Below are 22,596 nucleotides of genomic sequence, written 5' to 3'. Positions count from 1 at the left end.
ACTCCCCAGGGCCCTGGCATTTACTGTGCAAGTCCTGCCCTGGTTTAACTTCCAAAAATGCTGGAATCTGGAACAAAAAACAACACTGAAAGTGTAGAAGACAATGGGGAGGGATCTCTGGTGAACAAAGGGTTACTCTTTCCTGGTAAACAGCTTGAGCTTGTAGTCAGCTTGGCGTGATAAGGAGTTGCTGAGCTGTGGGGGCCTCAAGGCCATCAGAGTTGTTTGTGACTAACTGAGAAAGATGCGTTAACCTGTCTGGCTGCACACAGCAGCCTCAGCTTGACCAATGGTAGCGTGAGCTGGTCGAGCATATCCAAATATGGGTATGCCAGTGCAGTAGGTGGACACCCACTGGAGAACAATGTATTTAAATTTGTTTGTGCCCTGTATTCCTTGAGTTGGGCCACGTGCAGGGAAGAGCAGCACTGACTGCTCCTCCATGTACTCCTAGTCCCACTAGCGTTAAACAATAAAGAACTTTTTGTACACTCCTTGGTTCTGCTGTTGTCTGCATTATTACAGTGCGGGTCAACTTTCACAGAAGAACATCAAGCAGCATCTGTGGAGTCCTAGACTCCTGCGTCCACCTTATCGAGCTCTCTAGATCTTGGTGACATTTCTCATTCTCCAGAACTCTAAAGAATGCAAGTTTAATTTCTTCATATGCACTCTTGTAAATCTTTGCACCCTGCCAGGGCAATCATTTCCTTCCTGAAATATGACCAGAATATGACAGGCCTGAAGTTGTGATCTGACTGACGGTGTGCACAGTTCCAAGGTAACTTCCCTGCTGTGCCTGATCAATCTGTCCTGCTCCATCTTAAGGATCTGTGGACGTTCTGTTCCTTGACATCACTCACAATTTTCCCGTTTGTTGCAGCTCTAGCTCTTGGTAAATTGGTTTATTATTGTCACATGTACTGAGGTACAGTGAAAAATTTTGTTTTGCATGCCGTCCGTACAGATCATTACATCAGTGCATCAAGGTAGTACAAGGGAAAACAATAACAGAATGCAGAATAAGGTGTTACAGAGAAAGTGCAGTGCAGGCAGACAAGGTGCAAGGGCCACGATGAGGTAGATTGTGAGGTCAAGAGTCCATCTTACTGTGCTGGGGATCGTTAAATGGCCTTATAACAGCAAGATAGAGGCTGTCCTTGAGCCTCGTGGTATGTACTTTCAGGCTTCCGTACCTTCTGCCTGATGGGAGGGGGGAGAAGAGAGAATGTCTGGGGCAGGAGGGGTCCTTGATTATGTTGGCTGCTTTCCTGAGGCAGCGAGAAGTGTAGACAGAGTCCATGGAGGGGAGGCTGGTTTCTGTGATGTGCTGAGCTGTGTCCACAACTCTCTACGGTTTCTTGTGGTCCCGGGCAGAGCAGTTGCTGTACCAAGCTGCGATGCATCCGGATCAGATGACCACGGGTGGGTGTGCTTCAAATTCCATTTACCACTTTTCTACCCAGTGGATCAGACTGTCTATATCCTTAACTTTCGTCCTTTCAGCCCCAAAGCTAATCTTTGCATTATCCATATGTGAGGAATTTGGAAGCTTGGAAAATAGGAGAAGGCCATACAGCCCTTTGGTGCCGTTCCATCAACATGGTCATGGCTGATCACCCACTCCAGTAACCTGCCACTGCCTCCCCCCCCCCCCCCCCCCCAACATCCCTCCCCATCTTCCTTGATTCCTATGTAAAATAAAACAGTTGACAATCAGCAGTCCAGTCTCAAGGTGCATGTGGTTTATTCACCTGCAGACAGGGGCAAGTAGTTTTGCACGTGGATGTGTTTATTCTCCTCTACGCAAGGAAGTAGGTGCAGGAGTAGTCCACCATCATTCTTGTGAACCTCCTCTGGACCCTTTCCAGGGCCAGCACATCCTTCCTTAGATACTGGGCCCAAAATCACTCACAATGTCCCAAGTGTGGTCTGACCGACGCCTTATAAAGCCTCAGCAGTACATCCTTGCTTTTCTGTTCTAGCTCTCTCGAAATGCTCTTCTTCTAAACTCCAAGCAACACACACCCAACCTGTCCAGCATCTCTTGACAGGGCAACGCTCTCCTCTGGAAATCCTCCAATGCTCCAAAAGGGCTGCAGAGGATTGTAGACTTGGCCAGCTCCATCACGGGCACAACCCTCCCCACCATTGAGGACATCTTCAAGAGACGGAGCCTCACCACCTGGGACATGCCCTCTTCTCTTTACTACCTTCGGGGAGGAGGTACAGGAGCCTGAAGACCCACATTTAACTATTCAGAAACAGCTTCTTACCCTCCACCATCAGATTTCTGAATGGTCCATAAACACTACCTCATTATTTTTTGTAATTTTATGTCTTTGCACTCTATTGCTGCTACAAAACAACAAATTTCCTGTCCTCTAAGTCAGTGATAATGATTCTGATTCTTCTACTGTCAAAGGAGTACGATAGAAGATATAGTAGGAGCAGGAGTAAGTGCGGCTTGATGGTGCTGTCGACAATGGCTTCCGTCAATTGTCTAATAATGAGAGTGGAGATTTGGTGGTAATTAGCCGGACTGGATTTATCCTGCTATTTGTGAACGGGAAGTACCTGGGCATGGAAGAATGGAGATGCCCGGACAGGGGAGGAAAAGCTTGGTGGAGAAGAGGTGAAGGAGAGGCGCAGGGATGTTGGGGAAGGGCTTGAGGGAGTGGAGCTGTAAGGGTTGACCATGAGGTGTGGTGACGGGTAGTTGCAAACCAGGATACCCGGCATGACAAGCTCTGGATTCTGGGGCCATGGGGGTCCACCCCTTGTGGTATTTAGCCTCCAGAGAGCCACCTGTCCTCCTCTGATCCCAACACTGGAAGATCTTTGACTTTGACCTCCCTAAGCTGGCCTCTGGCCATTGGGATGTGGTCCTTTTATGCACACAAGGAAAACAAGCAGCTCTTAAAATTGTCTGGTTGGCAAAAAAGTTAAAATAAAATACAGCAAATTAGAAAAAGAATTATTGAAACGGTTATTAAATTAAAAATTTATTTTAGTCTGGAGGGAAAAAAGTGCTAGCAGAGGATGGTTTCGATCCATCGACCTCTGGGTTATGGGCCCAGCACGCTTCCGCTGCGCCACTCTGCTTACGAGCGGACTCTGGCGGCGCGTCCTTGAAGTAGTGAATGGACACGTCACCAGTGCAAGTACTGTCCCCATTGGCTGGTTTGCCTCAAGGCTTTGGACGGCCGCTCGCCGTGCGTCACTGACGCAACGGGGGTGTGGTCGCGCTCCTGACGCGTCCGCTGGTTTCCCATAGCAACCGGCTGGGCCTAGAGGTCGTTGGTGTGTGCGGAGCCTGGGGACTGGCGGGGGCTCCTTCCCCGTCCCCCGGAGCCCACCCCCCATTCCCCACTCCCCCCATTCCTCACTCCCCCCTTCCCTACATCCCCACTTTCCCCATTCCCCCCTCCCCCCATTCCCCACACTCCCCACTCCCCCATTCCCCACACCCCCCATTCCCCACACCCCCCATTCCCCACTCCCCCATTCCCCACTCCCCCATTCCCCACTCCCCCAATCCCTCCACTCCCCCATTCCCCACACCCCCATTCCCCACACCCCCCATTCCCCACCCCCATTCCCCACTCCCCCATTCCCCACACCCCCATTCCCCATTCCCCACCCCCATTCCCCACCCCCATTCCCCACTCCCCCATTCCCCACCCCCATTCCCCACTCCCCCATTCCCCACACCCCCATTCCCCACTCCCCCATTCCCCACTCCCCCATTCCCCACTCCCCCATTCCCCACCCCCATTCCCCACCCCCATTCCCCACTCCCCCATTCCCCACACCCCCATTCCCCACACCCCCATTCCCCACCCCCATTCCCCACTCCCCCATTCCCCACTCCCCCAATCCCTCCACTCCCCCATTCCCCACACCCCCCATTCCCCACACCCCCCATTCCCCACCCCCCCATTCCCCACTCCCCCATTCCCCACTCCCCCATTCCCCACACCCCCATTCCCCACACCCCCCATTCCCCACCCCCATTCCCCACTCCCCCATTCCCCACTCCCCCATTCCCCACACCCCATTCCCCACCCCCATTCCCCACTCCCCCATTCCCCACTCCCCCCATTCCCCCTCCCCCATTCCCCACTCCCCCATTCCCCACACCCCACTCCCCATCCCCCACTCCCCCATTCCCCACACCCCCATTCCCCACTCCCCCATTCCCCACTCCCCCCATTCCCCACACCCCCCATTCCCCACTCCCCCCATTGAGATTGAGTGTTGCTGAAGCTACACTCATCCAGGCAAGTGGAGCGTCCCATCACACTCCTGAGCCTTGTACGTGGTGGACAGGCTTTGGGGAGTTAGGAGGTGAGTTACTAGCCACAGGATTCCTAGCCCCTGAACTGATCTTGTAACCAGAAATGATCAGAGTATTACTTCTTGACGGATAGAGATTGGACCAAAGTCACTGGTGCTGTAAAGCGTTATGCTAACCGCTACACTACCATGCCTGCTTTAAGTCCACCTGAGAGGACAGATGGTGCCTGATTTTAACATCGTGTCCAAGAGAGGGTTTCAGTAACTGAATCCAAGTTACCAGGAGGTGCACCAGTCGGAGAACGAAAGCCCAAGTGTTACAGGAGGCAGCTCAGTTTTGCAGCCTGTGCGATAGGGCAGCTCCCTCTGGCATTGTCTTGCGTCCCTTCTTTAAACAGTTCTGGGAATACACAGCAGTGGGTAGGTGGAACCCTTTCATCATCAGGGTCCAGTGGGTAGCACACCTGTAGAATACAATGGGAAGTGAGTTCTGGTGAACAAAGGGTTACCCTCTCTCTCTGCTGGTAAACAGCTTGAGCCACCTGCTCGTGAAGCTCAGCAATTCCATATCAGCCAAGTTGACTTCAAGGCCACAAGAACGGGGTTGTTTTTGAGACTGTGAAAGATGTGTTAACCTGTCTGGGACCAATGGTAGCGTGAGCTGGTCGAGCATACCTGTCTGGGACCAATGGTAGCGTGAGCTGGTCGAGCATACCTGTCTGGGACCAATGATAGCGTGAGCTGGTCAAGCATACCCAAGTATGGGTATGCCAGTGCAGTAGGTGGACACCCACCAGTGAACAATGTATTTAAGTTTGTTTGCACCCTGCATTCCTTGAGTCGGGCCACGTGCAGGGAAGAGCAGCACTGACTGTTTGCTCCTCTGTGTTCCCCCTACTCCCTCTAGCGTGAAACAATAAAGAACTTTTTGTACACTCCTTGGTTCTGCTGTTGTCTGATCTATTACAGAGCGCGGGTTGACTTTGACACACCTACCCCTGAGTTCAAATCTCCTTTGAGGGGCCGGGACAAAATCTATGGTCCACTGCTGCATTGAAGTACTCAGGGGGAGGAGTGGGTGAGGGGTGACTGCACTAGAATGGAGGGGCATTAGTGAGGTTGGGCTGTCTGTCAAGCGGGAGAGGGCAGGTACTATCCGAAAGATGTGAGATTTCTCTCTTAGCTCCCTTCAATCTACTGCAGATGCAGGGAATCTGTAACAACAACAAAAGATGCCTGCATTCAGACTGACCCGAAACAGAAATTTGGTTTGTCCACTTTGACTCTCACCAACTTTTACCGATCCACCATAGAAAGCATCCTATATCTGTATCACAGCTTGGTACGGAAACTGCTCTGCCCAGGACTGCATGAAACTGCAGAGAGTTGTGGACACGGCCCAGTGCATCACTGACACCAGCCTACCCTCCTTGGACTCTGTCTTTACCTCTCGCTGCCTTGGTGAAGCAGCCAGCATAATCAAAGACCCCACCCACCCGGGACATCCTCTCTTCTCTCCTCTTCCATCGGGTAGAAGATACAGAAGCCTGAAGGCACGTACCACCAGACTTAGGGACAGCTTCTACCCCACTGTGATAAGACTATTGAACAGTTCCCTTAATACAATGAGATGGACTCTGACCTCACGATCTACCTTGTTGTGACCTTGCACCTTATTGCACTGCACTTTCTCTGTAGCTGTGACACTTTACTCTGTACTGTTATTGTTTTTACCTGTACTACATCAATGCACTCTGTACTAACCCAATGTAACTGCACTGTGTAATGAATTTACCCGTACGATTGGTATGCAAGACAAGTTTTTCACTGTACCTCGGTACAAGTGACAATAATAAACCAATACCAATACCATTAACTCTGCTCCTCTCTCCACAGATGCTGCCTGACCTGCTGAGCATCCCCAGCAGTTTCTGACTTCACCTCAGATTTCAGAAACAAGTTCTCACATGCCTCCTCGGAGACCTGCAGGGGGCATATTTAAGATGCTTCTAGGGAACGAAGGGACTCGTGAGGAAAGGCTGTTCTATGCAGGGTGAGTTGCATGCTGTCTGTAACAAGACTCAATCAAGCCTTTGAAAAAGAATTTTCTAGATACTTAGAGATTAATATGCAGGGCACTGGGATGGAGAATCAGGTTTATTGACACTCACATAGGTTGTGAAATGTGTTGTTTGGTGGCAGCAGTACAGTGCAAGACAGAAAGATTTCTATAAATTACAAAATAAATATATAGTGCAAAAAAAGGAATAACAAAGGAGTGTTCATGGACTGTTCAGAAACCTGATGGTGGAGGGGAAGTAGCTGTTCCTGAAACGTTGAGTGTGGGTCTTCAGCCTCCTGTACCTCCTCCCCGATGGTAGTAACGAGAAGAGGGCATGTCCCGGATGGTGAGGGTCCTTAGTGATGGATGCCACCTCTTTAAGATGTCCTCGATTGTGCACGTGATGGATATGGATCAGAATCAGGGCACGACAGAACCTATGAGGTCGATTGCATCCATCGTAACCATCAGAACAATCAACCTGGGCTAATTTCTGGAATGAGAGTTTTGTCCTTTTTACAAACAGCTAAAGAAATTAGTCCTGCATTACTTCAAGTTTTGGAGAATTACAGCTGATGTTATTGAAACATATAAGATCCAGAGGAGGCAGGCAGGATGTTGAGATCTTTCCACTAGTGGGAGAGCCCTGAATGAGGGGACGGAGTTACAAGATGAGGGGCTGGTCATGGGTGAAAAACACAACGATGCTGGAGGAACTCAGCAGGCCAGGCAGCATCCGTGGAGAAAAGCAGGCAGGCAACGTTTTGGGTCAGGACCCTTCTTTAGGACTGAAGATGGGAAATGGGGAAGCCCAATATGTAGGAGGGAAAAGCAGAGCAGTGATAGGTGGACAAAAGAGGGGAGGTGGGGTGGGCACAGGGTGGTGATGGGTAGATGCAGGTAAGAGATAGTGATAGGCAGGTGTGGGGAGGAGGGGAGAGCAGATCCACCGGGGGATGGGTCAAAGGTAAGGAGAGAGATGCTGGGAAAGGGAAGAAACATGGTGGGGGGGGGGGGGGGGTGGTATTGGTATTGGTTTTGGTTTATTATTGTCACTTGTACCAAGGCACAGTGAAAAACTTGTCTTGCAAACTGACCATACAGGTCAATTCATTACACGGTGCAGTTACATTGAGTTAGTACAGAGTGCATTGATGTAGTAGGTAAAAACAATAACAGTGCAGAGTAAAGTGTCACAGCTACAGAGAAAGTGCAGTGCAATAAGGTGCAAGGTCACAACAAGGTAGATCATGAGGTCAGAGTCCATCTCATTGTATTAAGGGAACCGTTCAATAGTCTTATCACAGTGGGGCAGAAGCTGTCCTTAAGTCTGGTGGTACGTGCCCTCAGGCTCCTGTATCTTCTACCTGATGGAAGAGGAGAGAAGAGAGAATGACCCAGGTGGGTGGGGTTTTTGATTATGCTGGCTGCTTCACCAAGACAGTGAGAGGTAAAGACAGAGTCCAAGGAGGGGAGGCTGGTGTCCGTGATGCGCTGGGCTGTGTCCACAACTCTCTGCAGTTTCTTGCGGTCCTGGGCAGAGCAGTTGCCATACCAAGCCGTGATACATCCAGACAGGTGCTTTCTGTAGTGCATTGGTAAAAGTTTGTAGGGTGGGGGATTATCTAAAGTGGGAGAATCGAGGGTCATTGAAATGGGAATGTTGGAGCTGGAGAGGGTTAAAGAGATAGGGTGAGGAGTGTAGAGGCTGGAGGGGGTTAAAGGTAGGGGGTGGTGTAGGGGCAGGAGTGGGTCACAGGTAGGGGGCAGTGTAGGGGCAGGAGAGGGTTAAAGGTAGGGAGCGGTGTAGGGGCAGGAGAGGGTTAAAGGTGGGGGCAGTGTAGGGGCTGGAGGGGGTTAAAGGTGGGGGGGTAGTGTAGGGGCAGGAGGGGGTTAAAGGTGGGGGTGGTATATGGGCTGGAGGTTGCAGGCTGTGGGGATGAGTGAGGTGTTAAAGAAAAACAAACTGTTTGGTTTGTTGAATCCACGTCAGTTTATTGAAAATCACAATCCTGGTTCAGTCCGGACATCCGGCAGAGCAGAGAGTCTGGTGCCGACCACTTAACCACTCGCAGCAAGCCACCGGCTCCTCCACCTCACTGCTGTCCCCAGACCACAAGCCATCAGCTTCACCGACAGGCGGGGTAGGGTGCACCTAGCAGCCCAGCCAGGGGTCCTGCCGATTTGCCCTCATCAGGAAGGCCAACTTCCGGGCCATCTCCGAGTTGTAGATCCGCCGACAGTTCTCGTAGTTCTCCCGGATGCGTTTCCGGCATGGCTTCTCATAGTAGCGCCTGCGCTTTGCATCCTCAATGATCCCGTCTGTGGTAAGGATCCTGTGGGAAAGAAGCAGTGTCAGGGAAACGGCAACTCACTCTGACACCCGCCGTTCCCTCCTACACAAGGCCTCGATCCATCAAACACCCACAGACCAGGGATCAACAGCACATCGGCCCTGTCAGACCCTTTGCTTCATAATCCCTCACCCCATACATGTTTGGGAAATGGCCTGACAACCTCCCAAATATTCCTGATGAAGGGTCTCGTCCCAAAACATCAGCTGTTCATTTCCCTCCATAGATGCTGCCTGACCTGCTGAGTTCCTCCAAAATTTCATGCGTGTTTCCCCCAATATTCCAACCTGCTCTCCAAGAGAGAGAGTAGGGAAGAGGAGGGACTATAAAACACATAAATAGAACCAGGAGTGAACCATTCATCAAGGTCAACACAGAAAGCATCCTATCCAGGTGCATTACGGCTTGGTGTGGCAACTGGACCACAAGAAACTGCAGAGAGTTGTGGACACAGCCCACCGCATCACAGACACCAGCCTCCCCTCCATGGACTCTGTCTACTTCTCACTGCCTCGGGAAAGCAGCCGACATAATCAATGACCCCACCCTCCGCGTTGGACAAAAGATACAAAAGTAGGGGGGAGGGGATGTGGGGTGTGGGGGCGTAGAGGGGGAGGGAGAGATGGGGAGATGTGGGGGTGGGGATAGGGGGAAGGGTGAGGTGAGGGTAGGGGGATGAAGGGAGATGCAGTGGATGGGTTTGGGGATTGGAGGGGGGGATGGAGGGGAGGAGGGGAATGGAGGGGGTGGGGGAGGGGATGATGAGGAGGGCGGGGTTGCAATGGGCAGGGGATGGGGTGATGTAATGGATGGGGGTCGAACTAGGTGGGAGGAATGAAATGGGGGGGGTGGGGAACCTCCCCCCGACCGCCCCTCCCTCTGACCCCTCCGCTCTGGGGATCACAGCGCTGTGATGCCCGTCGTGGCCGGAGAGCCGGACCGCCGGATCCCCCCCACCACCTCCCTCCCTCTCTCTCTCCCTCACCGGGTCAGGGTCCGGTAAGCCGCCTCCACGTCCCCGCCCCGAACCATCACCGTCCGCGCCACGAACCGGCAGTGAGCCGCCATCCCGGCGGAAAGCGAGCAGCGCCGCACCGGTCCGTCTCTCTCACCCGTCCGGCCGCGCAGCCCGACCCGATCCGCCATCGGAGGTTCCGGCCGCTCCAACCCTTCCAAGCGGCTTCAATCGGTCAAAACCCCAACGGCGTCAATGGAATCGATTAAAAGCAACGCCTGGGGATGTTCACTCGTGAGTTTTTAATGATTTATTTTAAATGCCTTTTTAAATTAATTATTTAATGAATGATTAATAATTCCATTTTTATATAACTCATTTCAATTATGCAATTTTTCACAATAATTTTTATGAGAGCCTTATGATTTGAGGTTTTGTGGCTATGAATTCTGACTGTGAAACTACAGTTCTCACATTTTCGAACTGTCACTGAGAGTAATCTCAATGTTTCTTTCTTTTACGTGGTTGTTATTGATTAGGATGACTTTTGAATTTTTCTGGGGATGGAGGAAGCTCCCCCTACACTTCCCATCCCACCCCAACCACCAGTTCCTGACTGCACCTTGTATCTCTTGCTGCCATTCAGCCCTAGATCCCCTTGAGTAAGAGGGGAGCAATAGTTCCCATCCTATCTCTATCCAATGGGTCCTGCATTTGACGAGATCTTTGGGTATAAAAGGTAGGGGGGGCGGTGGGGGAGTGGTTCTGGTGCAACTCACAGTTGAATTTTCTGGAAGTTTGGTGTTTGGGTCCTCTGATCATGAAACAGGAGTAGGTTATTTATTCCTGACACGTGTATAGGATTGTTTACATATCATTGATCCTAATGTTACCAAAGTCCTACAAATTTCTACCAGATTACATTCTGCCTTCGTGTGCGCACGCGCGCGCGCGCGCACACACACACACACACACACACACACACACACACACACACACACACACACACACACGTGGATTCTTTCAAATAAATGTCTCACTAATTACAGAAGTTGTACTGAAGAACGTGTGTCCAGATGAGTCTCCTGTGAGATTAGCAAACAACTAATACCAGAGGGCATGCATTTAAGGTGAGAGGGAGTAGGTTCAGAACAGATGTGAGGGGTACGTTTTTTTACTGAGAGAGTGGTGGATGCCTGAAATGCATTGCCTGATAGGGCGGTGGAGGAAAATTCATTGGGGGCATTTAAGAGGGGCTTGGATGGGCACATGAATGAGAGGAAAATGGAGGGATATGGGCATTCTGTAGGTAGGAGGGATTAGCTATGCCAGTACAACATTGTGGGCGGAAGGGCCTGTTCTGTGCTGTACTGTTCTATGTTCTATGTTTAGTTTGAGGATTTGGGTGTGGCTGCCAAAGTCAGCAGTTATTACCCAGGTCTAATTGTACTTGAGAAGATGCGGGTGAGCCACCTTCTCAAACCACAGCAGTCTGTGTGGGGAAAGTGCTGTTGTCAAGGGAGTTCAGGGATTTAGACCCAGTAACACCAGAAGAAGAGCGATTTATCTTCATGTCAACATGGTGTGCAGCTCGGAGGGGAGCCTGCGGGTAGCGGTGCCCCCTGCGCCCGCTGCCCTCAGTAAGAGAGGTGGCGGTTTTGGGAGGTGCTATCGGAATCGCCCGGGCAAGTGAATATGGTGTATCTTGTAGACGGTGTGCACTGCGGCCACTGTGTGCCGGCGGTGGAGGGAGGGAACGTTTAGCGGGGGTGGATGGGGTGCCGATCGAGCAGCTGCTTTGTCCTCGATGGCAGAAAGTTCATAAGATTTGTTATCACTGACTTGTATGACCTGAAATTTGTTGTTTTGTGGCAGCAGTACAGTGCAAAGATATAAAAGATAAGATATCTTTATTAGTCACATGTACATCGAAACACACAGTGAAATGCATCTTTTGCATAGAGTGTTCTGGGGGCAGCCCACAAGTGTCGCCACGCTTCCGGCACCAACACAGCACGCCCACAACTTCCTAACCTGTACATTTAAATTTTAAATTTTACTTACAGCGTGGTATCAGGCCCTCCCGGCCCAACGAATCCGCGCCGCCCATTTTAAACACCCAAATTAACCTACCCGTACGTCTTTAGAATGTGGGAGGAGACCGGAGCACCCGGAGGAAACCCACGCAGACACGGGGAGAACGTACAAACTCCTTACAGACAGCAACGGGAATTGAACCCTGATCGCTGGCGCTGTAATAGCATCGCGCTAACTGCTACACTACTGTGCTGTCCATCTTTGGAACGTGGGAGGAAACCGGAGCACCTGGAGGAAACCCACGCAGACACGGGGAGAACGTACAAACTCCTTACAGACAGCAGCCGGAATTGAACCTGGGTCGCTGGCGCTGTGATAGTGTTACGCGAACCGCTACACTACCATGCCTGCCCCTAACCAAATAGTACAAAAAAGGAATAATGAGTTTTCATGGGATTAGGGATGATTCGGAAATCTGATGGTGGAGATAGGAGTTAATAGAGCAAGTGGAAAGTTGGTACAATAAGATGGACTCTTGACCTCACGATCTACCTCGTTATGGCCCTTGCTCCTTATTATCTGCCTGCACTGTAACTGTAACACTATATTCTGCATTCTGTTATTGTTTTCCCTTGTCCTACCTCAATGCCCTGTTGTAATGAAATGATCTGTATGGATGGCATGCAAAACAATGATTTCCACTGTACCTCGGTATATGTGACAACAATAAACCGATAATTGGAATTATCGCCCTCCTGACCTGTGCTCTGTAGATGGTGGAAAGGCCTTGGGGTGTCAGGAGGTGAGTTGCTCACCACAGGATCCCCAGCCTCTGACCTGCTCTTGTTGCTCTAGTATTTCTGTGTCTGGTCCAGTTGAGTTTCTCGTCAGTGGTGACCCCCCCCGGGATGTTGATGGTAGGGGAACTGGGTGATGGTGATGCCAAGGGGGAGGTGTTTAAACTCTCCCAGTTGGAGGTGGTCACTGCCCGGTACTTTTGTGGTACGAACGTTACCTGCCACTTTCCAGCCCGTGCCTGGACGTTGTTCCAGGTCTTGCTGCATGCAGGCACGGGCTGCTTCATGGGCTGAGGACCTGTGAACGGAATCGAACGTTGTGCAGTCATCAGCGAACGTCCACACTTCTGAACTGGTGATGGAGGGAAGGCCATCGAAATGCGGTATAGGCACAGGCCTTTCTACCCATCCGATCCATGCCGGGATTTGTGCTTCACTCAGACCTCTTTCCTCAGCTAAATCTATCAGCATGGCTCTCTTTTCCCTTCTCCCGTGGTTTCTATTTCCAGCCTCCTCCGCTGGATGTATTGGTATTGGTTTATTATTGTCACTTGTACTGAGGTACAGTGAAAAACTTGTCTTGCGTACCGATCGTACAAGTCAACTCATTACATAGTGCTTTGAGGTAATACAGAGTGCACTGAGGTAGTACAGGGTAAAAACAATAACAGAATACAGAGTAAAGTATCACAGCTACAGGGAAGTGCATGCAGGTAGACAATAAGGTGCAAGGTCACAACAAGGTAGTTTGTGAGGCAATGAGTCCATCTCATTGTATAAGGGAACAGTTCAGTAGTCTTATCACCGTGAGATAGAAGCTGTCCTTGAGCCTGGTGGTACGTGCCCTCAGGGTCCTGCCCGATGGGAGAGGGGAGAAGAGAGAATGACCCAGGTGGGTGGGGTCTTTGATTATGCTGGCTGCTTCGCCAAGGCAGCGAAAGGTATAAACAAAGAGTCCATGGAGGGGAGGCTGGTGTCCGTGATGTGCTGGGCTGTGTCCACAACTCTCTGCCTGGTGGGAGAGGGGAGATAAGAGAATAACCCAGATGTCATTCCAGCTTCAACAATTCTGTACCACACGAGTTCCACGTTCTCATGGATCTTTAGCTGTATGGGGTTTCCTGAATTCCCCACTGGTTGACCTGTGCTCCAGCAGCGTCACCAAACATTTCCCTTCTTACAGCTCTTTCCCTTGCAACCGCTTTGCTCTCACCTCTTCCCTCCCCATTATCCAAGGACCCAAACAGTCTCTGCAGGTGAGGCAGCTGTTCTTCCAGTCTAGTCCACTGCGTTGTGTTCACAAAGGATAGGAAAGGTTTGGAGGGATGCAGGCCAGCTTAGGTGGCCATCGTAGGACGAGTTAGGCCAAAGGGGCTGCTTCTGAGCTGTATAGCTCCACAACTCTGTGTAAACAGGAGATACAATCAGTACATGTCTTTCTCTAGGGACCACAGACTGCAGATGTCGGAATCTGGAGCAACACACCATCTGCTGGAGGAACTCAGCAGGTCGAGCAGCGTCTGTGGGAGGAGAGGAATTGTCGATGTTTCAGGTCGAGACGTCGACAATTCCTCCCCCCCCCCCCACAGGTGCTGCTCGACCCGCTGAGTTCCTCCAGCAGATTGTGTGCTGCTCCATATCTTTCTTTGCATTTATTGTACCATCAAGTCAATGCATCCTATCACAATGCATCAATGGCTCCTCCTTAAGCAGTATGCCCATGAAGTGTTTGAGAAGCTGATACACAAAACCCAGTTCCCCCCAGTGTTCAGGGGCAGCAGGACCTTGGACTCCAGAGGTTTGTGTGTGGTCTTGGCATCGGTTCGGTTTATTATCATCACACGGACCGAGACACAGTGAAGAGGTTTTATTTGTGTGCCATCTGGACAGGTCATGCCTTACATCGAGGTAGTAAAAAGAAAACAGAATGCAGACTATAGTTTTACAGTTCCAGAGAAAGTGCAGTGCAGGCAGACAATAAGGTGTAAGGGCCACGATGAGGTAGATTGGGAGATCAAGAGTTCATCTCTTAGCGTGTGAGAGGTCCATTCAAGAGTCTGATAATAGTGGGATAGAAGCTGTCCTCGAGCCTGGTGGTTTGTGCTCTCAGGCTTTTGTATCTTCTGCCTGTTGTCTGGGTGGGAGGGGTCCTTGATTGTGTTGGCTGCTTTCCCAAGGCAGCGGGAAGTGTAGACCGAGTCAGTGGAGGGGAGGCTGGTTTCCGTGACGGACTGGGCTGCATTTACAACTCTCTGCAGTTTCTTGCCGTCTCGGGCAGAGCAGTTGCTGTACCCGGCCGTGATGCATCCGATAGGATGCCTTCTGTTGTGCATCTGTAAAAACTGGTGAGGGTCAAAGGAGGTGTGCCGAATTTCCGTAGCCTTCTGAGGAATTAGAGGCGCTGGTTTGCTTTCTTAGCCATAGCATTAAGGTGGCTGGACCAGAACAATCAAGTCAATGCAATCCATTACAGTGCATCAGTGTTCCCCCCTGAAACTACACCCGTGAAATGTTTAGGAGGCTGTTACACAGGACCCAGGCCTGCTCGTTGTCCAGCGGTAGCAGGACCTTGATCTGTGGACATCTGTGTGTAGTCTTGTCAATGAACACTTGGATGTCGTACGTGATTCTGTCCCATGCCTGCCCCAGGTCAGTACATTCTCATTAGGGGGGGGGGGGGGGCGGTCTCCAGAGCTCACAGTCCATAAGAGCAGGAGCAGAATTAGACCATTTGGCCCATCGAGTCTGCTCCACCATTTGATCACGGCTAATTTATTTTTCCCTCTCAACTCCATTCTCCTGCCTTCTCGCCGTAACCTTTTACCCCTCTATCAATCAAGAACCTATCGATCTCTGCCTTAAGTACACCCAATGACTTGGCCTCCACAGCCCTCCATGCCAGCGAATTCCTCTGGCTGAAGAAATTCCTACTCATCTCAGTTCTAAAGGGACGCCCCTTTATTCTGAGGCTGTGCCCTCGGATCCTGGACTCTCCCACTGATGGGAACATCCTCTCGACGTCCACTCTATCCAGGCCTTTCAGTATCCAGTAGGTTTCAATGAGATTCCCCCCTCATCCTTCTGACCTCCATCGAGTACAGGCCCAGAGACATCAAACGCTCCTTGTACATTAACCCTTTCATTCTCGTGAACCAGCTGGTCTCCGCTTCATGCTTTGTATTAGAACATAGAACAGTACAGCACAATACAGGCCCTTCAGCCCAAAATGTTGTGCCGACCTTTAAACCTCGCCTGAGACTATCTAACCCCTTTCTCCCACATATCCCTCTATTTTAAATTCCTCCATATGCTTATCTAGCAATCTCTTGAATTTGACCAATGTACCTGCCTCCACCATCACCCCAGACAGCGCATTCCATGCCCCAACCACTCTCTGGGTAAAAAACCTTCCTCTGATATCTCCTTTGAACTTCCCACCCATTACTTTAAAGCCATGCCCTCTTGTATTGAGCATTGGTGCCCTGGGAAAGAGGCGCTGGCTGTCCACTCTGTCTATTCCTCTTAATATTTTGTACACCTCTATCATGTCTCCTCTCATCCTCCTTCTCTCCAAGGAGTAAAGCCCTAGCTCCCTTAGTCTCTCCTCATAATGCATACTCTCTAAACCAGGCAGCATCCTGGTAAATCTCCTCTGTACCCTTTCCAACGCTTCCACATTGCCACAGTAAATGGTTAACTCAACAGATGGTGAACCCAAAGACCATCCTGAGGCAAGGAGTTTGTTTTCCTCTCTGTGTAGACAGCATAAATAGCTTGCCTTGTCTGACTCAAGACCACTGTCTCTCTCCCTTTCTCTCACTCTCTCTCTTTGACAAGACCACAGCCCTGCAGGAGAGTCATTTGGGCGTGGGTGAATCCAAAATCCAGCCATCCCGTGTTTACTCTTCAAAGGAAAGGCTTGTGTTGGCAGTGGCTTGTCACACATTCCCATTCATTCACCGCCCATCAGTGTGTGTGGAACAGGGCTGACAGACAAATTCTACCAGCCAGCCAGCCACATTTGAACAGACAGACAGACAGCCCATCCCCATTTAAACATTTGGCAGCCCTCCTCCCCTGACCAGAAGGCAAACCTCCACGGACTTTGGCAGCCTATTCCACCAGGGGTGGCATCACCTCTGGGTCCCTCTCCCAACTTTCACAGCTCCCCGTTTCTCAGAGTGGCTCAGGTCGGGATCGAACCCGGGTCTCTGGCACCGGGAAGCAGTGGCTCTACCCACCGTGCCACACAGCCCCTTGCAACACTTCCCACAGCCAATTAAATACGTTTCTTAACTTCTATTCTTAGGACAAGCAGCAGCCAAATTGCGCACAGCAAGCTCCCACAAACAGCACTCTGGTGGTTTGTTTTAGCAACGTTATTTGCAGGGTAAATATTAACCAGATCAGACTTCCCTGTTCTCCGAAGCAGGGGCCGTGAGATCTTTGGGAACATTGCGGAAGGAATCACAGGGTAACGATGGTGAGGGGGTCTGATCACTCGGGAGGGCATCACTTCCTGTGTTGGGGTTTGTTGGAATCAACAGGCCTCTTACTTCAGTTTCACTGAAGAATAAGGCACCACTGCTCCTCGGAGTGGGGTGACTGGGAGATTATTCCTGAATGTGGGATCGATCTGGACGAGGGACAGTGCTCCAGTCTCCGAGTCCCTGCACAGTGCCCAGGGAGTCCCAGACACAGTGAGGGAGGTGGTGAGGGAGCCCCAGACACAGAGGGAATGGTGAGGGAGCCCCAGACACAGAGGGAGGCAGTGAGGGAGCCCCAGACACAGAGGGAGGTGGTGAGGGAGCCCCAGACACAGAGGGAGGTGGTGAGGGAGCCCCAGACACAGGGGGAGGTGGTGAGGGAGCCCCAGACACAGAGGGAGGTGGTGAGGGAGCCCCAGACACAAGAGGGAGGCAATGAGGGTGCCTCAGACACAGAGGGAGGCGGTGAGGATGCTCCAGACACAGAGGGAGGCGGTGAGGATGCTCCAGACACAGAGGGAGGCGGTGAGGGTGCTCCAGACACAGAGGGAGGCGGTGAGGGTGCCCCAGACACAGAGGGATGTGGTGAGGGAGCCCCGTAATGTCGAGGGTAGAGCTCCTTTCTCCTCTGTTCCCATCCCTCGCCCACTACTTACACCTCCTCAGACAGCTCAGCTCAGCTCAGCTACAATTAACAAACCATCCCTCAGCCACCAGCTCCTTGCATCACCCTGTCTCTCCCGGTCTCCGCCCTCCACACACACATTCTCTTTGTCCTCTCCGCCCCTCCCTTCTCTCTTCAACTTAAACCAAGCTCCAGTTCTTGATGAAAGGCCATCGACCCGAAACGTTAGCTCTGTTTCTCCCTCCGCGGATGCTGCCCGGCCTGCTGAGTGTTTCCGGCATTTTCTGCTTTTATTTGCAATCGCTTAACTTGGGTTGTCAAAGGCACAGACTTGGTGCAGCCTGGCCGGATTCCTGAGACCTGCAGAATAAGAAGAGGAAAAGCTGCAAATGCTCAGCAGATCAGGGAGGGAGAAACGTCCTACCAGATCCGCAAGTGAGACCTGCTCCTTTAAGGAGCCTGGGCTCATGTTGGTGAACGAGCCCTTGTCACTATTCCAAGATGTGTGGGCTTCTCCCCTGCTCTCTGCAAACATTAGCAGCCTTGTGAGATCTTGCTGTGCACAGAACTAACGTTCATCCAGAAAGCCGCCAAACCTTGAAACATGAGAGACACACAGCGCAGAAAAAGGCCATTCGGCCCACCGGCTGTGTTCCGACCATCAACAACTGATCCCATGAGACACCAGGGGCTGAAGATGCTGGAATCTGGAGCAACAGACAATCTGCTGGAGGAACTCGACGGGTCGACCAGTGTCTGTGGGGGGAGAGGGATTGTCCTGAAACACAGATGCTGCTCGACCCGATGAGCAGATTGTGTGATGCCCCATTTTATTCTCCCCACCAACTCCCACCCAGATTCCACCCCCATCCATACACTAGGGGCGCCGTTTGCAGCAGCCGATTAACCCACCGACCCTCCCGCACGTCGTTGGGACGTGGGAGGAAACTGGAGCACCCAGGGGAAACCCACGCAGTCACAGGGAGAAGATGCAAACTCCACACACACACACACACACACACACACACACACACACACACACACACAGTGTCAGAGGGGGGGATTGAAACCAAGTCTCTGGCGCTGTGAGGCAGCGGCTCTACCCACTGCGCCAAAATGCCAATTTCTGTGGGAATAGAAACATGGAAACATAGAAAACCTACAGCACAATTCAGGCCCTTCGGCCCACAAAGCTGTGCCGAACATGTCCCTACCTTAGGAATTACTAGGCTTACCCATAGCCCTCTATCTTTCTCAGCTCAATGTACTTATCCAAAAGTCTCTTAAAAGACCCTATCGTATCCGCCTCCACCACCGTTGCCGGCAGCCCATTCCACACACTCACCACTCTCTGAGTAAAAAACTTACCCCTGACATCTCCTCTGTACCTGCTCTCCAGCACCTTAAACCTGTGTCCTCTTGTGGCAACCATTTCAGCCCTGGGGAAAAGCCTCTGACTATCCACACAATCAATGCCTCTCATCATCTTATACACCTCTATCAGGTCCCCCCTCATCCTCCGTGGCTCCAAGGAGAAAAGACCGAGTTCCCTCAACCTGTTTTCATAAGGCATGTTCCCCAATCCAGGCAACATCCTTGTAAATCTCCTGTGCACCCTTTCTATGGCTTCCACATCCTTCCTGTAGTGAGGCGACCAGAACTGAGCATAGTACTCCAAGAATAGAACATAGAACACTACAGCACAGTACAGGCCCTTCAGCCCACAATGTTGTGCTGACATTTTATCCTGCTGTAAGATCTATCTAACCCTTCCCTCCCACATAGCCCTCCATTTTTCTATCATTCATGTATCTAACTAAGAGTCACTTAAATGTCCCTAATGTATCTGCCCCACAACCTCTGCCGACAGTGTGTTCCAAGCACCCACCACTCTCTGTGTAAAAAAAAAACACTTACCCCTGACATCCCCCTTATACCTTCCTCGAATCACCTTAAAATGATGTCCCCTCGTGTTAGCCATTGTTGCCCTGGGAAAATGTCTCTGAATGTGGAGAGCATTAAGGGTTTGCATAAAAATTCCCCCCAAGCATTTTAATGGCTTTGCTGAAACTTTAACCAGTTGCTCCTTGGGCAACTGTCAAAGAGTTGGGGTGGGGAGAGGACTCCCTTAGAAAGTGGCGTGAGACATAAAAGAACCTGACGATTCTTTCCACGGTGTCCTTAATCACCAAACGCCTTTAAAGAACATCCCCTGAGGGGTTCACAGTCAATGATGAACCTCTCGGGTTCTGCTGAAATATGGAAAGCACACAGGAAGCTCCCACAATGTGATAACAACTTCTTGTTCAGGGGTAGATAGCACACTGGGGAGAACTCTTCCCACCATCCCCCCCCCTCCCCAATCTGGGATCTTTCCGTGTCCAACTGAAAGAGTTTAACATCTCATCCCAAAGTCCAACAGAGACCGGGTGCAGGGCTCGAACCCATGACCTCCCGGCTCAAGAGAGGCTCAGAAACCAGAGGAGCCCATCTCCTTGTGAAGTCGCCACCCCCCCATCTCCCACCTCTTCTGCTCGCCCCAAGAGCTCGAGGGATGCCAGACCCCCAAAAAGCGGTGGGACGGGGGGTGTGGGTGTTGTATTGGTTTATTATTGTCACTTGTACCGAGGTCCAGTGAAAAACTTGTCTTGCAATACCGATCGTACAGGTCAATTCATTACACAGTGCAGTTACATTGAGTTAGTACAGAGTGCATTGATGTAGTACAGGTAAAAACAATAACAGTACAGAGTAAAGTGTCACAGCTACAGAGAAAGTGCAGTGCAATAAGGTGCAAGGTCACAACGAGATAGATCGTGAGGTCAGAGCCCATCTCATCCTATAAGGGAACCATTCAATAGTCTTATCACAGTGGGGTAGAAGCTGTCCTTAAGTCTGGTGATACGTGCCCTCAGGCTCCTGTATCTTCTACCTGATGGAAGAGGAGAGAAGAGAGGATGTCCCGGGTGGGTGGGGGTCTTTGATTATGCTGGCTGCTTCACCAAGGCAGCGAGAGGTAAAGACAGAGTCCAAGGAGGGGAGGCTGGTGTCTGTGACGCGCTTGGGCTGTGTCCACAACTCTCTGCAGTTTCTTGAGGTCCTGGGCAGAGCAATTGCCATACCAAGCCGTGATACATCCAGATAGGATGCTTGCTGTGGTGCATCGGTAAAAGTTGGTGAAAGTCCAATTTGGTGTACTGGGGATCCACCTTAAGACAGCAGTTCCATCTTAAGAAGGCAGGGCAGGGATTAAGGAGCTGGGGTGGGGAGAGGACTCCCTTAGAAAGGGGCTGGAGACAGGACAAAGTTCCAGTTCTTCCTCCAGTAGCGGTAACCACCAAACCCTCCTGAGTTCCTGCGCCATCTCGGACCATGCGGTGGGTGCCCACGGCAGTGATCACCGGCAGCCTTGTCTTGCTGCTGTTGCCAGCAGCTCGGACAGAGAACAGAGGTACGTCTCACTCCCTTCTCTTCCACAAGCCGTGTTCCTTTTCTCTCTCTCCCCCACCCCCGAACGTTCAGCCCATCGCGTGTCTGTACTAGCCCAGTACAGACCAGCACTCACCAGAAGGGAAGAGAGAATCCCTGTCCCTGTTACAGGGCGTCTCTTTTTAACGCCGCTGCCCTTTCAGACAGAAGAGGGCCAGATCAGACAGATGTCCAACCTGCGAATCCCCCCACCCCCGAAATTCGCTACTCTTCCTCCCACAAGTGAACTTAATGTTGTCCACTTTACCGTTCTCACCGGGGGTGAATGGATTATTCACCCTGGCCAGGGCTGTGGACGCCTCGTTATTTCTACACCTCCATTCCACATCCTCGCGGTTTGGGAACAAAACCAACCCATTTCTAACGCGACTCCAAACTGTAATCCACCCCCCGCCCCTTCGAAGATCTCCGCCGGAGTGACCCAGGGGGTCGAGCAGCGTCTGTGGAGGGGACCTTCCCCGATGCCGAAACGTCGACAGTCGCTCTCCCCTCCCCTCCCTTCCCCGACCCGCTGAATTCCTCCAGCAAGGTTGTTTTGTGGTTCCAGATTCCAGCGTCTGGGGGTCTCTCTCCTGTGTCCTCGCCGATAGCCTTCCCAGACCGGGACACTCGGCGGCTCCCCACCGACCCCCCAATCACAAGGGCAGGGGTCGACCGGCGTCCCCAAACCTCTGGGCCACCGAGGGACCGCAGTGTCCCGGAGTTGGGGAAACAAAGTTTGTTTTTCTAACTGTCCCGTGACTTTGGCCGAACTTATTTTAAAAACAGGTGGGTAATTTAGCAGCTCCGCTCGTTATAAACAGCGTTGTCCCCGCAAGTACTAATCCTCCCACGGGTTGTTTCTGTGGCTGCGAGAAGCCTCTCATTACTGGGCTGCTTTCTAAACCTTCACCAGTCTCCGGGGGCTCCGGGCCGCTGCTCCCCACACAGACCCCTGAACCCCCGAGGCACGACCGGCGGCTGTGGTCCGCAGATGCTCAATTTGAGGAGGGAGCGCCGCTGTGCCGAGGGAGCGCCGCACCGCGGGAGGGGAGGTGTGAGGAGGGAGCTCCGCACTGTGGGAGGTGTGATGAGGGAGCGCCGCGGGAGGGGCGGAGAGGAGGGAGCTCCGCACTGTGGGAGGTATGATGAGGGAGCACCGCGGGAGGAACGGGTGGGGAGGGAGCGCCGCGCCGCGGTAGGGGCGGTGAGGAGGGAGCGCCACTTTGTACATCGGAGATTTTTGGGTGCCGGGACGCGGATCCGTGGCCCCGACCTTGTGAAACGGCGGATCCGTGGCCCCGACCTTGTGAAACGGCGGATCTGACGGCTGCTCCGGCTCCCGCGTCGGGAGTTCCTGTGTCGGGACTCTGTTCCAATCGGTGAATCTAATTCTCTGTCTTTTCCTCTGCAGCTTCCCATTGGGAATATGACGGTAAGTTTCACTGAGAAATCCAACACACTGTTTCACTCCAGTTCGCGTTCTGTAACCACCGCACCCACCCCGGAATA

At 51.8% G+C, this 22,596-nt stretch overlaps 2 protein-coding genes and 1 non-coding gene across 10 annotated transcripts in view; 1 reads left to right on the top strand and 2 right to left on the bottom strand.

Moving 5' to 3' along the window:
- Positions 1-3,033: 3,033 nt before the first annotated feature.
- trnam-cau (transfer RNA methionine (anticodon CAU)) lies at positions 3,034-3,105 on the bottom strand. The gene has a single exon. It is a non-coding gene; the product is annotated as a tRNA-Met (tRNA).
- Positions 3,106-3,282: 177 nt separating this feature from the next.
- LOC127587364 (carbonic anhydrase 14-like) overlaps positions 3,283-22,596 on the top strand; it is a 38,331-nt gene continuing 19,017 nt past the window's right edge. Inside the window, exons 1-3 of one of the 7 annotated variants that reach the window (XM_052045650.1) lie at positions 3,283-4,350; positions 6,196-6,352; positions 22,499-22,519. In XM_052045650.1, coding sequence (XP_051901610.1) covers positions 6,346-6,352; positions 22,499-22,519 — 28 coding nt within the window. In that variant the 5' untranslated portion in view covers positions 3,283-4,350; positions 6,196-6,345. Of the gene's footprint in view, positions 4,351-6,195; positions 6,353-9,167; positions 9,289-9,838; positions 9,965-14,999; positions 15,154-22,498; positions 22,520-22,596 lie in introns of those variants that run through there. The other 6 variants (XM_052045652.1, XM_052045653.1, XM_052045651.1 and 3 more) reach the window with 6 other exon arrangements.
- On the bottom strand, positions 8,331-9,899 carry mrps21 (mitochondrial ribosomal protein S21). 2 transcript variants are annotated; one of them, XM_052045667.1, is made up of 2 exons: positions 9,701-9,899; positions 8,331-8,697 (listed from the first exon to the last, which is right to left on the bottom strand). In XM_052045667.1, the coding sequence occupies exons 1-2, from the start codon at positions 9,859-9,861 to the stop codon at positions 8,517-8,519; spliced, it is 342 nt and encodes a 113-aa protein (XP_051901627.1). In that variant the 5' UTR covers positions 9,862-9,899; the 3' UTR covers positions 8,331-8,516. The 2 variants fall into 2 exon arrangements, with proteins under 2 accessions (XP_051901627.1, XP_051901629.1); XM_052045669.1 differs by having other exon boundaries at positions 9,767-9,897.

This window comes from Pristis pectinata, chromosome 40 (assembly GCF_009764475.1).
Source record: "Pristis pectinata isolate sPriPec2 chromosome 40, sPriPec2.1.pri, whole genome shotgun sequence".
Lineage (NCBI taxonomy): Eukaryota > Metazoa > Chordata > Chondrichthyes > Rhinopristiformes > Pristidae > Pristis > Pristis pectinata.
This window is presented reverse-complemented; position numbering and strand designations above follow the sequence as displayed.